At 37.4% G+C, this 14243-nt stretch overlaps 1 protein-coding gene across 1 annotated transcript in view; it reads right to left on the bottom strand.

Annotated features, from left to right (window-relative positions):
- Positions 1–14243, bottom strand: part of GALNT2 (polypeptide N-acetylgalactosaminyltransferase 2) — an 86418-nt gene that overhangs the window by 14241 nt on the left and 57934 nt on the right. Inside the window, exons 7-10 of the mRNA XM_063151660.1 lie at positions 11540–11661; positions 4866–4953; positions 988–1075; positions 342–445 (exon numbers count right to left, since the gene is read on the bottom strand). Coding sequence (XP_063007730.1) covers positions 342–445; positions 988–1075; positions 4866–4953; positions 11540–11661 — 402 coding nt within the window. The remainder of the gene's footprint in view (positions 1–341; positions 446–987; positions 1076–4865; positions 4954–11539; positions 11662–14243) is intronic.

The following is a 14243-nucleotide window of genomic DNA, read 5'->3' as shown; positions in this document are numbered from 1 at the left end:
CTTAAAAACGTGCCTTCAACTGTCAGCATTTAAACATTATTATACTTAATTGCCAATCTACAGCCTGTATTTTTTACTAACCAACTTACATTACAAAAAAAGTAACTGCTCAATGAGCTAATACTTTTATTCCCTCAGATTTAGCATATAATTTTTCATTTGTTATAATTCTTTCATTGAAATAAATGTTTTGGATTTTGCCAATAAAGTGTATGAAATTTAAAAGCTGGTTTTTAATCCTCTTTGCACAAATTCAGGAAAACCATGACTCCTTGACAATAAAGGAAATTATGAAACCTGCTTTCATTCAAGGTTGATCAGAAGGGAAATAATACACATACCTAGGTTTTCTCCACCCCAAACATCCATCATCATGTCATACTTTCCTAGTTCTTCAAAATAGGATTTATCCATCACAAATAATCCACCAGCTATCATGGGTGTCCTAAAGAAAAAAGAAAAAAACAAATTAGTTACAGAACCATGAACATGGGGGTAACTATTGCTTGTACATCAAGATTAATAGTTTCTTGAAAAAACTGGCAATGTTTTTGAATGAAACTTATTTTGCATCTATCAATTCAAATGTTGTTTCCATACATTCCAATGGGACATTTCTATGGCCATTACCACCTTCTGAGGTAGCTTCCAAATTTCCACTTGGCTCACAAGTCACTTACTTTAAGGATGGTGATTTGTGCCAGCAAAATACATTAAAACTGATGCTGTATTTACAGCCCTCAAAACACACTGACTTTAAACTGAGTGACATCTACTTCTTAAGGATAAACAATTTACTAGTGTTTTAAGCAATTTTTTAAATACCATTTATTTCTGAGAATCTCATAATGCTCCATAGAAATGAATGAAATTTCATTTTTTATCTAAGATATAGTGAAGATATTCTTTCAGACTCAAAGAAGATGATTTCTAACTCTCCTTAATTGCAAACTACAATCTATTTGAGAAATGGTGGTACAGACATACTTTATGGGAGCAACTGGATTTCCTTGTCGCGCTCTTCTTTGCTCTGGTGTCATGTAATCCCACTTGAATACAAGATTCCAGTCAAAACCTTCAAGAAGAAAAGTAAGATGTTAAAATTACTGTCGTCATCATTCAACTTGTAGTAACAATGTTCATTAAAAACACCAGGAACTGTAATTAAAATGAAAATCTTAAACATGTGCAAAATTCTGGGTAGAAAACAAATAAGGAGTCCGGATGAAAGGTAAAGAAAAAAGAGTAAATCTCAAGCACCAAATAACTTCGGATCTCTTGTCTTCAACTATTTCACAAAGTGGGAAACCCAAGTGGCTTCCTTACATCAAATAGAAAAGATCATATGATGATCTTCCAGCCATTACAAATGCTCCCAACAATTTTTACTGAATAACTGCATTTCCACTCTTAGCAGTGATCTCATATTTACATGAACACAGGCTTTATGCAGTACTCTTGAAGTAACTCTAACAGCAAGAGCTCTCCATCATGAAGGTCACAACAAATTATGTAGGTTCCACTTATCTTGTCAATATTCATTTAACTTCATACTTTAAAAACATTGTGTTTTTAAATGCATCATTGTTTAAACCTGAGGCAAGTGCACTAGAGCACCAAAATCTTACTTTCCTTATGCATATACATGTAAGTGTGAACACACAGTAACAACTGGTCAGGGCCTGTCGTGAGTTAAGCACAGAGCACAAAGATCACCAGAACAGACAAGATGAATAGGTCACCTATAGCAGCTTTCTACATTAGAACCATTAAATTACCTCTTTTAGGCAATGATACAGAGCTCGTATAGGACAAACTTCTTATAGGAAACCCTTTCAGAACAGTTTTTGTGCTGGGTTATGCTCATAATCATGAATATCTATTTAAAAAACTGCACAAGACCCATAGCCCTCTCCCAGTACACCTAGCAAATCAGCCTTGTACACTCTGCCTGCTGCCAAACACATTTAGATCCTATGAGGTCATGTAATGAATGACTTCCAGATTTCTGGTGCACAGATGTCAATAGTTTTCATTCTCCAGTATAAAGATAAAGCAATTGCTTTGTGGGGAAGTGGAGGAAAATAGCTAATGTAAACAGGCAACAATTACAGCCTACAAACTGCCTGTCTGCATCCATAAAGGTGCATAGCAGTGACTGATGTAGGAAGTTAAAAACTCCGCAGTTTTCACTTTAACTCATGAGATAGTTATCACACACAATACAGAAATTACCCTGAACAGTCTTTACAGCATGCATGGCAGCTCCTTCTTTCCATGTCTGAGTATTTCATGAAGCATTGCACTGTAAAAATGAAAGACTGTCAAACTACTCTAAAACTCCAAGTAGCAAAACTGAAAAATGGCTCCAACCCACAGCACTGCAAAGCCTCCAGCATGAAGAGTAAAATGAGTTCCAATAATTCCATGCAGTTAAAAAGCCACATTTCATCCTAGATAGCCAGCAAAATTACTTGCATCTGGGAGAAGCTGAAAAACGCCCTGATCTGCAGCAGCAGCAGAGAGACACAGTCACTGTGTACTCCAGTGAACACAAGGGGTCTCTTTTGGAACACAGCACTCTCACAAACTGAACAAGTGCATAAAGCCTCTACCCATTCAAAACTGCTTTTCCGTCTCCATCTTCACAGACTCTGGGAAAAATGTGCACTCAATGAGATAATATCAGTAACTCTGTAAAAGGAGTATTTTTAAACACAGAGCATATCCAGTATGAAACTCTATCCAGTGTAAACTGCATCACAGGCATGCTCTAAATTATTAGCTCTCAGTTAACTACAGCTTGTTCCAGTAATTGTGGCGTTTCTCAGGGTGGCATAAACAGTTCCATAAATCCCCCTCAAAAAAAAGAAAAAACAAACCAAAACCAAACAAAAAAACCAAACAAAAAAAACCCAACCAAATAAAGAACCTGTAACATTAAAAGCATGGATTTAGTTTTGGCCAGACTTGGGAATTACTTCAGACTTGTGCACTTTGAAAAAAGTGTGTACCATTTCCTAGGTTGCTTGTCTTGGGTGATTAAGTCCTTTCATGACAGACCAGGCACAAATGCTGTCCCAGCTGTTTCAACTCTCCATGCTTCAGCCACACAGACACTGTACCTAAGGTTGAAAGCATAGTTCAGTTTCCATGTTTAGACTTGGCCCCAGTGAAAAGTGTCCTGTGGTGCCAAATGCTGTAGTGGCAATGCTCTACCATGGCAATCTGGCTTTTGGGAACTGACAAATATATTATTGATATTTCAAGTGACCCTCAAATAGCTTGGCACACTAGTAGGTGCAAAATTACCATTAAGGTCAAAAAAGTGTTTCTCACTCCTCAATCAGAAGTATGTAGGAGTCATGCGCCTTAAAAAATGAAAAACCCAATCTCTTTCCGTGTACAAAAGGAAATAATTAGTACTAAAAATAATAGACAAATGAACTAATTAGGTTACAGATTAAAAGATAAAGCATAAAGGGCAGTAGTAAGTGAAACAATCTCTCAATCCTCTCCCACTTAACTTGGGAAGAATTTAGCATGAACCCAGCAGCAACCTGATCTAAGGCTTCAAAGAAAGAATTCCTCCTCCTGCTCCTGCAGACAACAATAAAAGCCCACAACGGTATAGAGATTTCTGTAGTTAATATTTAATGAATAGATTGGGTAAGGGCCTTAAGGTTTAATAATGCTGGCACATACAACAGCACAGAACTGTACATTAGCACACTGTGAATATATACACCATAGGTGTCATTTCAAAACACTAATTAAAAGGACATAGAACCTCTCACCTCCAGATCACTGGAGCATATGCAACACTATGCAAATACTGCTTTTATTTTAGTTCACTGCAACAACCTAGGTGACCGGTCAGAGACTAGAATCTAAAAGAATAGATTGGAAACTGGTTTTTCCTTCCTCACTTCAGGAAATCCATTCAGAAAAAGATAGGCCACTCTGAGAACAGCACTCTAATTTTTATATTGTGGCTCATTGTACACCTTTTATGCAGACAGTTGTGTTTCCAGGGTTGTAGAAACAATTATTTACAAATAATAGTTGAAAAAAGGGGTTAAGTGGGTAGAGAAAAACTATTTTAAATATTAGATTCTTGTTAGCACTTAAAGAAGTTTTAAAAATCTGTAGTAACTAAGGAGTTTAGCATGTAGTTGCCCTCTCCCTCTTTGAGAGAGAAGAATATTTTTTTTTATTCTTGTTTAGGGCTTCAAAAGCCTTCTTGCTACTTGCTGTCAATACTTTACACTAGACATATTGAAATTGTAGTACTTCTCAGTTTAACTGGGGATATTTTCAATGGCAAAGGTATAAATACTACAAATTTTCATGGTCACATGTGAGTGTTTTCACAATTACAGATCACGGCCAACAAACATTTATTTTTTTAAACACATTCCAAAGCCTTCTGCTTATTCAGAAGAGTTTAATTTTTTAAGCAAACCAGCATCTTGAAAAAAACCTCATAGACACTGCATTGTTGATGGGCTTCTAAACCAGTGAGCAATTAAAGCCTGTGTTATCTAAAAAGAGAACCATAAGCTCTGGCTATTAGCTTTTTCTGACACATTTACACAACCCTACAAACCTTGGAGCAAGTCTTGCATATTGGTAAAAGGCAGCATAAACTTATAAGAATTAGTATAATAAAGATGAACTTTTAAAGCAGAGAACAGTAAGGCCAATTAAAATCCAAGGCAAGAAGCAAGTGACCTATGGAACTTGAAACTAGATCTAGGAAAGGGAAGAACAGTATGTTAATTGCCCATTCCACAACTGCAGTGATTATGAGCTTTGATTCTTGATGGGTTTTTTCAAGTCTGTATTCCAGTACAGGTACATACCGCCTTTTAAATCAGCTGACGCCCCCACGTACTGGAAGTTGTCCATATTAATTACATCAATAATAGGAGACACAACTCTGGTCTTGTCCTAAAATAAATGTTAGAAAGTAATATTGAAATAATGAAATCAATATATAAAGATTCAGGCAGGATGTGATGTTGAACAGTTCAGCAGGATTTCATTGGCATGTCTCCCCAGCACTCCCCCTACTTCCAAAGAGCCTGTGCTGTGAATAGCACTGCTCAGCACTGCTCCAGAGAGCAGAAACCATGGCACAGGGTATAACTTGAAATCCTCTTTCTATTCTAGGCAACTTTTATTCAGTAATCCCCCTCTTCTGACTTGCTCTTGAAGAAGGCAGCAAACCTGTGGTTCTAAAGGCAGTCAAGCAAACAGCCCTTCCATTCTTACTTTTAAACCCAATGCAAAGAAAAGCATCCAGACAATTCATATTTTTCACAGCAAGTCTCCAGCTATGCAGTGGACTACAGTTTAATTATTGCAACCTTTAAGGGACACTTAGGCCTTTCTGCAATCAGAAAGGTCTTAGGTTAATGCCAATCCATTTCACACCAGGAGAATCACACTTCAATAACAGATACTCAGGAAAGAGAACCTAAAAAGCACCTCAGACTCATGAATACTATTAATCTCCAGCAGTTAAGATTCCAGTGGTACAGATAACCACAGTCCTCTATCCAACCATGGTCTTGTATTCTATTCTGAGCAATGTTAATTATTTTAACTGATGTTTTTGCCAAAATAGTTTAAGAACAAAAACCTTTCCAACAACTCCATGTGTATTACCCAGCAGAATCACAAGACCTCCGTGTTCTAAAATAAGACTCATCTAATGTTAGAAATGCAGTATCATGGTTAAGCCAGTTTGTCTCCACGAGTTATTGCTTGAATTCAAAATAAAAGTTTGGAGCTGCACAATTTAACATCATTCAGAGAACAGTTAACTTCAGAACAGCGTATCATCAAATCTGTGAATATAAAAAATGTTTTGAACAAACAGGAGATATTTTGGTTACTCCTATTATAGAGAAACTGTTCTCATGGTTAAAAGAAATACAACCTAAACATCTGTATTTTAGGAATTTATTTTATAAGTATATCTTGAAACAACACCACATATATTCTAAACAATGGTTCAAGCATGTATCCCCCTTATTAACCAGTATTATGCAGAACAGACTGGAACCAAATTAGTATGAGGTTGAGGTCATAAGAAAAGATTTTAAAGCAACTTTGACAAATGCTTTGCTTGGTCCAATAAGAACCTTTAACACCCATTTTCTTTTTATTGAACCTTAACTATTCAATCTCTGCTGATTTTAAATCAGCCCTAATTACATAAATGGCATCTACTAGGTCATTCTGCCTGAGTGAGCAAAAGGTCATGTATTTCTGTATCATCCAAAAGAAGAATTCAAGCAAGTCCAAGAGAATTCAAGCTGAAGACTAAGTGAAAAGCTGAAGACACATTGCTTTTTCCATTGCCTTTACTGTCACTGCAGCTATGCCAACAAGGCTAAAAATTTGCTTTCATGAGAAATGTAACAGAACATCTAATCTATCCTCCTACTGAGAATTAATTTGTTTGGTCTAAATACAAACAAAAAAGGCCAACCTGCCATATTCCCCCATGGATCACATCTTTAGCTCCTGTTTCTCCTAGTGATAGCCTCAAGCCCATGTTTGCAATGGCAAGCAAGGCACAGTTTTGCTAACTGTGTTGCACTTGGGAGGGAATTACAATTTACTGCACCATCCCTGCAAAGTCCTCTGTGTGTGTGTGTGTGTACACCTTCCTACATCACTGAAATGCTTTACATGTACTCATGTCCTTATTTTAGGCATTCTATATATAGTGATAGAATTAAGAAACTCCCTTAAATAAAGACTGATGAGGCAGAAGATATCAACCTGTCCAGTTATTCACAGTTTACCTATGAGCATAAAATACAGAAATTAAAACATCCTTCCTTTCTTTCTCATTTATTCCTCAGCTGAAATTCAGATAGATTATACATCTATGCCCCTCTCAAAGTATTTTTGAAGAAGATTTGTTTTTCAAATAGTTCTACTTGATCAGGTTGAACCTGGTGGTAAAAGCTGCCCAAGTTATCAGGTGCCACATTAGGCAGAGCTTCAATTAGGCTTCAGCTTATCTCCACCCAGCTGCATAAGCAGGTAGCATGTTGTCTTTATACACCCGAGCTTTTACGGCTGGTCTGATTATTTCTGTCAATATCAGTGCAACACCACACTAACACCACTGGCTACACCTAACATATTTAAACAACTCTCAGTTGTTTCTCTGACAGCCAAATACCCAGGCCATGTGCATTCAGTCTTGATGTATAACCCTCACATTGTTGGCTTGGGAATGTGCTGCCCTTCTGTGACTTGAAATTACAGGATTTGCTCAGTAGCAAAGCAGAAAAAAGCTCTGTACATTCTTAAGGTGATGCTTTGCAGAGCATTAGAAAGTTGTTAATGCAGACACTGCTAAAAGAGAACTTGTGGGTTTCCAAATTACAGAGTTCACTCATTAAAAGACTAAAAAGCAGCTGGTTCCCTTAATCACACCATGCATAAATAAGTACCTTGCTTTAGGATAATTTAATGTAGAAAATCTTTTGCCCTCTAATGGAAGGTGCAACTGGAAAGCCATGTACTCCTTGGTGAACATAATGAAAAGAAATAGCCTGCAAACACTGCAAGTCCCTAGCACCTGAAAATTTGTAGCAAACCATATCATCTTGACAATTTATAAGGAAGTTATGAATATTCTAGAGAATTAGGCTTTATATATTGTTCTTATAAACCATGAAAAATTATCCTCGAGATTCTGCATTCATTGCTTCCCCCTTCTAAAAGTCTAGACACTTCAAAGATTAAACTTCACAACACTCTTAAGAGAAAATATAAATATTTTCATTTTAGCATCAGTTAAAAGTGGTCTCACTCAAAGTCAAAAAATCTGAGACAGACATGAAAAAGCAAACCACATCACACTTCTTAATTTTAGTCATTTTCTCCTTTTAAGATCATCTCTGTTTAAAAATACCTTCCTAAATGTGACAGAGGATTCACTGCTATGCTATGAAAACAGATTAGTTCAGTTCTGCACCAGAATCTTCCCATTTAATTTTCTCACACAATTGCTGAATTCTAAGAACAGAATGTCAAAGTGTTTAGAAATTTGAAAAGGAAAAAGCCAAGTAGATGAGTGCCCATGAAACTGCTAGTAGTTATAGATGTTTTCAGAACTGTGTACTTATTACTATGGTGACATTTTTGAGGAATCAAAGGGTTAACCTCCAATGTCTCCTCATTTAATCACACACACAAAAAATCTAGAGGGCATAAAAGGTAGCCTTAAGAATCATGCAGAAAACCACTCTCCAGGAAGGAGGAAAAGGTACACCAGCTCCTGGTTACACGAATATCTGTACACATTCTGAACTCTGAAGTGGTCACCTTGTGTGTATGCTGCTTCTGCACTGAGCTTGTGCTCAAATTGCTGTAGAAAAGCCCCTAGCAGAATCAGACCCCCTCCAGAAATGCTAAGCAAACATGGCTCTTGAAAAACGGAAGATATTCTAAAAAGGAATCCATCTTATAGAAGAAAACTGGGATGGATCATGTTTCAATTCAGGAGGAAAGTTTGATATCTCAGGTGTCAGAGGCAGAGCTTTCTAAAGTGGTTATAGCATAGCAGATAGAGTTCTGCAGAACTGACTTGATTCAGACTTTTTCTTGGAAGCTGTAAATTCTTATATTGTAACACACACTATTACTCTCCTAACACTCCAACAGAAATAAATGCCAAGTGGGCAATTCTGGAACAGAAAAAGAAGAACAAAACACACTTTCCACCAGATATAAAATAGAAGCAGCTGCCTATCAGAAAACACAGTATTCATGAACAGCAGCCCTGACCTGAAAAAAGTTACCAGTGAGCAGAAAAGAGTTCATGTCTATTCAGCTTCTTGTCACTGAGATTATCAAAAAAGGGTGCCAATTAACATCAACTAACATACTGTCTGCCCTGTGAGCTGAATTAATCCATTTAAAATAACAAAGAGCTATCATATACAATATATAAACACTAACCCGGCCTTAATTATTTGAACAACCAGAAAATTTAAAAGCTGCTTTTTCAATCCCCATAGCTGTTGGCTGGGAATCTTTGCAGATGACAGTTAAATGGAATTCTATACCCATTATTTATTTAACAGTACATCAGTCTTTTAAGACTAAGAAAAATATATTCATACAGCTGAAAACTATTCAGTGGTACACAATTAGTGTATACTATGGTGACAGTTGGAAGCAGCAAGTTTTGAAGGATCTAATATAATTCACATGCCACTAAAATGTAGCTGCTGCAAGAAGCAAAATATGCACCAGCTTCTCCAACCTAATACACCCCATTCAATGCTGGATCTTCACAAAATTGCCAGCAATTTAGTAAGAGGTTTTACATTCTGTTACAATGAAAAGGTAACACTTTTTCAAATTCCATATCAGTTTCAGAAAGATAAATGAGTATGACCTGCAAAAAGTCATACAGAAGAGAAATGGGAAAATTACCAATAACTGTCTTACCAAATGCAGGGTTTTGCTGACCAAAACAACCACTTTTCTTATTTCTTGAATAAATAGATGCTTCAAGTAGTTTACACAAAAGGCCTGAAAACAGTTCCCATGTCCTAGAATTCATTAGTGCTTTAGCTGCAAGCATTCTCCACTTCTTTTAGAGATATATTTTATGCCTTCAAGTTTATTTTCCTAGCTAATAATTAGAGAGAAATTCCCCCAACCTTTCTGAAGCTGCAACACTTTAGATAGGTAAAAAAAAAAAACAGGAGGAAGTGCTATGGTAGCCATGCTCAAGGGCGTTTTAGGCTCTAGGTACTTTAATAGTGTCCAGGTTTGAGCTGATTAGTTATTTCTGCTCCAAAACAGGACTAACTGCTGATGTGTCTTGGGCAACTTGCAGTATTTCTGGAACACCTGGCAAACATAACAGACTATTGCCAATTTTATGAGGTTCAACGAGGCAAAGTGCCAGGTTCTGCACTCAGGTCACAATTTCATGCAATACTACAGGATTGGGGATGCTGATTGACAGCAGTTGAACATGACCCAGCTGTGCCCAGGTGGCCAAGAAGGTCAATGGCATCCTGGCCTGGATCAGCATCTGTGTGGCCAGCAGGAGCAAGGCAGTGATCATCCCTTTGTATTCAGCACCACTGGGACCACCCCAATCCAGTGTCCTTTTCTGGGCTCCTCACTCCAAGATATTGAGGTGCTGGAGTGTGTCCAGAGAAGAGTAATGGGGAGCTATGAAGGAACACAAGCCTTCTGAGGAGGAGCTGAGGGTGTTTAGCCTGGAGAAAGGAGTCTCAGGGGAGAGTTTATCACTCTGTACAACTACCTCACAGAAGTTTGCAGTAAGGTGGGGATCAGTCTCTTCTTAGAAGTAACAAGCACAGGAAACAGGAAATCGTCTCTTACATCACAGAGATTTGGATTGTGTATTAGGAAAAATTTCTTCACTGAAAGAGTGGTCAAGCATTAGAACAGACTGCCCAGGGAAGTGGAGGGGTCACCATCCCTGGAGGTATTTATTTAAGAGATGTGTAGATGTGGCACTTCAGGGACATGGTTTAATAATGGGCTTGGCAGATGCTTGGGTAACAACCAGACTCAATGATCTAAAATGTAATTTCCAACCTATATGATTTTATGATTCTAAAAGCATTACAGAACCAACCAGAATAAAGAAAATCAGTAATCAGTTGACAGCTTCTTCATTGGCATACTGAGTATACAGGGTTCACTTCCTTCTCTCTCCCACTTTCTGTTTTTGGGGAATGCAAAGGAAAGCATAAGGTGGATAATAAAGAACTGGGCATTCAAACAGAGTAGCTTAACAAAGCCATTTTGATCAGAAGCATTTTAGAACCAAACCTTTCCTGGAAGACTAGCTTTCCAGAAAGGGAATGCAATTAAGAAAGAATAAAAACCCAGTTGTCTTCAGTGTTTCTTAGTGCTTTTTTGGAATTACACTTCATTCAACTTCCACTTCAACTGAGTTCTTCCAGAGCAAGTTAACAAGTATAACCAACCCCTGGAGAAAACAGTATAGTTTCTCTCTCAATCCTCTCAATTGCTTTTCCAGGACACAGACTTAGCATCATTTCCATAGATGCTGAGAGCCTCTAGTTCCTGCTAGTTTCCACAAGAATTTTGGTTTGACAAGTCATCCTCTCTCCTGTTATCACACTGAATTTTAATGAGGCATAAAGATTCAGGTAAACTGAATCACATCAAGATGATACTGGTAGAAGAGAATCACACTTTGCTCTAAAGATTTTCAGCTTACTGAGGCAGTCCCTAAAGAACCAAGGAAGCATATATTTGAATTACTTGCAAAGCTAGTAATAAATATTCAGATTTTATGTTCCTGTGTTCACAGATTAAATGAACAAAAATATGTTTTAATCACAGAACGCTCCAATCATCTCCATCATCTTAAATCAGGGAAAAAGCTTCCTTAGGAAAATGAATAAAATTAATCTAGTATAAACCAGATGGCTTTAAAATTTAAAAGCTGCTTCTTCAGGAAATTACTTTACAACTCTTTACTAACCTCAGCTACTCTTTCCAAAAGTGGTTCCAGCCAGTGTTCATTGCACTCACAGTGACTATCCAGGAAGGTCAACACTTTGGCTTGTGCTGCATCTGCCCCTCTGACACGGGAGCGCATCAGGCCTGAGAAGTAAAGACAGAAAATTTTAAGTACTTCCTGGGGAAAACAATCAACTGTAGTGAGAAACTATTGCATTCTAAGTTAATAATTAGTTAAATTACTCAGACAGGGCAAATACACAAGCTCCATTATTAAAACCAGATGCACATTAAGAATTCAGTGAAATGACTTCACACCAAACAGCCTGCAAGTGCCCAGCTTACCACACTCCAGAGGTTTCCATCTGATTTAAGCAGAAGAAGAAAAGTACCTTTTCAAAACAAGTGATACACGAATACAGATGGATCTGTATTACTCTAAGTGGTATTTACACCAATAAATCTTAAGATTGGACCTGAAAACAAGTATGCCTCTTCAAGTTCTACTAAGCCACTAAGGAAACACCATAATTAACTTACCCTCCCCACCTTTTTGCCACTCCCCATCTTAGTACTTACCAGAGTCCGTACAGTCTTCTATGAATTTCTTCAAGAAATAACCATGCTTCATTAATTCCCATTGGAGAACCCTATCCAACCCATTTGTCTTTCCTCTACATGGAAAGAATGGCTGTGCCTACAGCCATTCTCTTGTTTTGCAGTTTGTTTGGGGTTTGTCTGTTCTGAATAGATACCTTTAGGCAGAAACTTCTGGCAAAACCCAAAGGTTCTTCTCTATGTCTCGATTACATAGATATCCTCACTGATTTACTCTGCTCCTTTTCTTTACTATCTGTTCACTGGATGACCTCACCAATCCTTAAAGTCCCTTGCTATATATACACACATAGCAAGCTTCCTCCCATTTCTTTGCAAATTTCCTCCCTACTTTTTTCTACTGCTATTCAAAAATTCATTGATTCCTTTTTGTTATGTGAGACCAAAGCCAGGTCTGATTTGGTTTGGTTTTATTTTCTTTTTTAAATTTTTTTTCCTTTTTCTTTCTTGATTGTTTCCCACTAAATCTGTCCTGTTTTGTTTGGGCATTTCCCCCCCTCCCCAGCTGAAATACTGTAAAAGAATCAAGCCTGTTACTTGCTCCTCCCTTTACAAAACAAACACACAAAACATGACCATGCCAAGAGAACACAAGATGCTTATGAGGAAAAGCTTGTTTGCTCTGACCAACATTCAATATCAGCTCCATCAAGATCATTTTCCTATCTCTTATTTCAAGTGTGAGCACAGTTCCAGATACATGCTGTGCCACGGCTCTCCAACATTTCACATTTTATCTGTGGCACAGTGACACGTAACTGTACCTCACAGACTTAGTGCTGGTGCCTTTATTTCAGTCTTTGAATCTGTTCTGTTCAGTTTTTCCACATCAAACTATTCCTCAAGCACTATCACTACATTTTCTCAAACTTCTCAAATTCCACCCCCCAGAGCTTATTAATTTTAAATAATACTGTTGAAGAGCCATCTTTAGTTCTTTAGAAAACACACAACAGTGTTTTTAATTTCATAGTTTAAAAAAATGGACATGAGCACTTTGGTCATTGAGTCCTCCACAATCACATTCAGGCTTATAATGAATAGAGCTGAAAAGGTTCCACTGAACATTTATTCTGTAGACTACCACACCCTCAAACACATCTGTTCCCATAACAAACTCTGGTACTAGAAATAAGACTAATAGCCACTAATATGAATTTCTGAAAGAAAGGCAGTTAATGTCACCCCCTTCACTGACACCATCTCTTCACCTCAACTTTTGCTTTAAAACACACTGCTTTCCTCTATTGTTCATACTGCTGAGCTACTCTTATCACCCTACACAGGGCCTAATTTCAGCAATTCTCTTAAATTTTAATTTGTATGTGTAATATTTAATCTCACAAAGATACAAACAAATACTCTGTCTTCTACCTGCAAACATTTGTGCTCTTCTGACCTAATAGATTTGTCAAATTACATTTAATTTTCAGATATAGGGATGCACATTCCTAAGCATGTATTTGCATATGCACTGCAAATTAATATTTAAAATTACTAAAAGAAACAAACATCAAAAATGTGTTTCTTCATTCTGTTTTTTCTTTACTGCTACCTCCATCTTCAAGCGATACACTGAAAAATGACATTAACTTACTCAGAACCTGGCAACCATGGCAAGTCATAAAAGACTTGCTTTCCTAATAAGTCTTCATTCACAAGTATATTCCAAACAGAATATTTAAACACTAAGAACCCATCAGTTATTGCACTAACTTTAACTATGGGACAACACATGTTTTGTGCATGTAGTTTCCAGTTCCTGACAATCTAATGATTCCAGCTTTCCCCAGGCCAGGCCAGCATTCTAGAAGATGCAGCTTATAAAAATTAGCAAGCACATATGTGCTAATTCAGTCAGCTATTTCAACTGTCAAATCTCAGTTATTATTTCAAACAACTGTAGATAACAGTTGCCTGCATCTAATACTTTAATCTCCACTGTCAGTGAACTACTGACAGAAGGGCTCAGTGCTGTGACACCACAACTTAAAAAGCAATGTAGAAGAAAACACAAATGTAAGACAAATTTGTTACAGGGCAAACTGGCTTCAGAAAAGCCAGCATACTTGGTCCCAGCCCTCCTGGCTCCTCAAACCCTCTAGTCA

The sequence above is a fragment of the Melospiza melodia genome, chromosome 3 (assembly GCF_035770615.1).
Source record: "Melospiza melodia melodia isolate bMelMel2 chromosome 3, bMelMel2.pri, whole genome shotgun sequence".
Classification (NCBI taxonomy): Eukaryota; Metazoa; Chordata; class Aves; order Passeriformes; family Passerellidae; genus Melospiza; species Melospiza melodia.
Note: the sequence above shows the minus strand (reverse complement) of the source record. Positions and strands in the feature narration are given on the sequence as shown.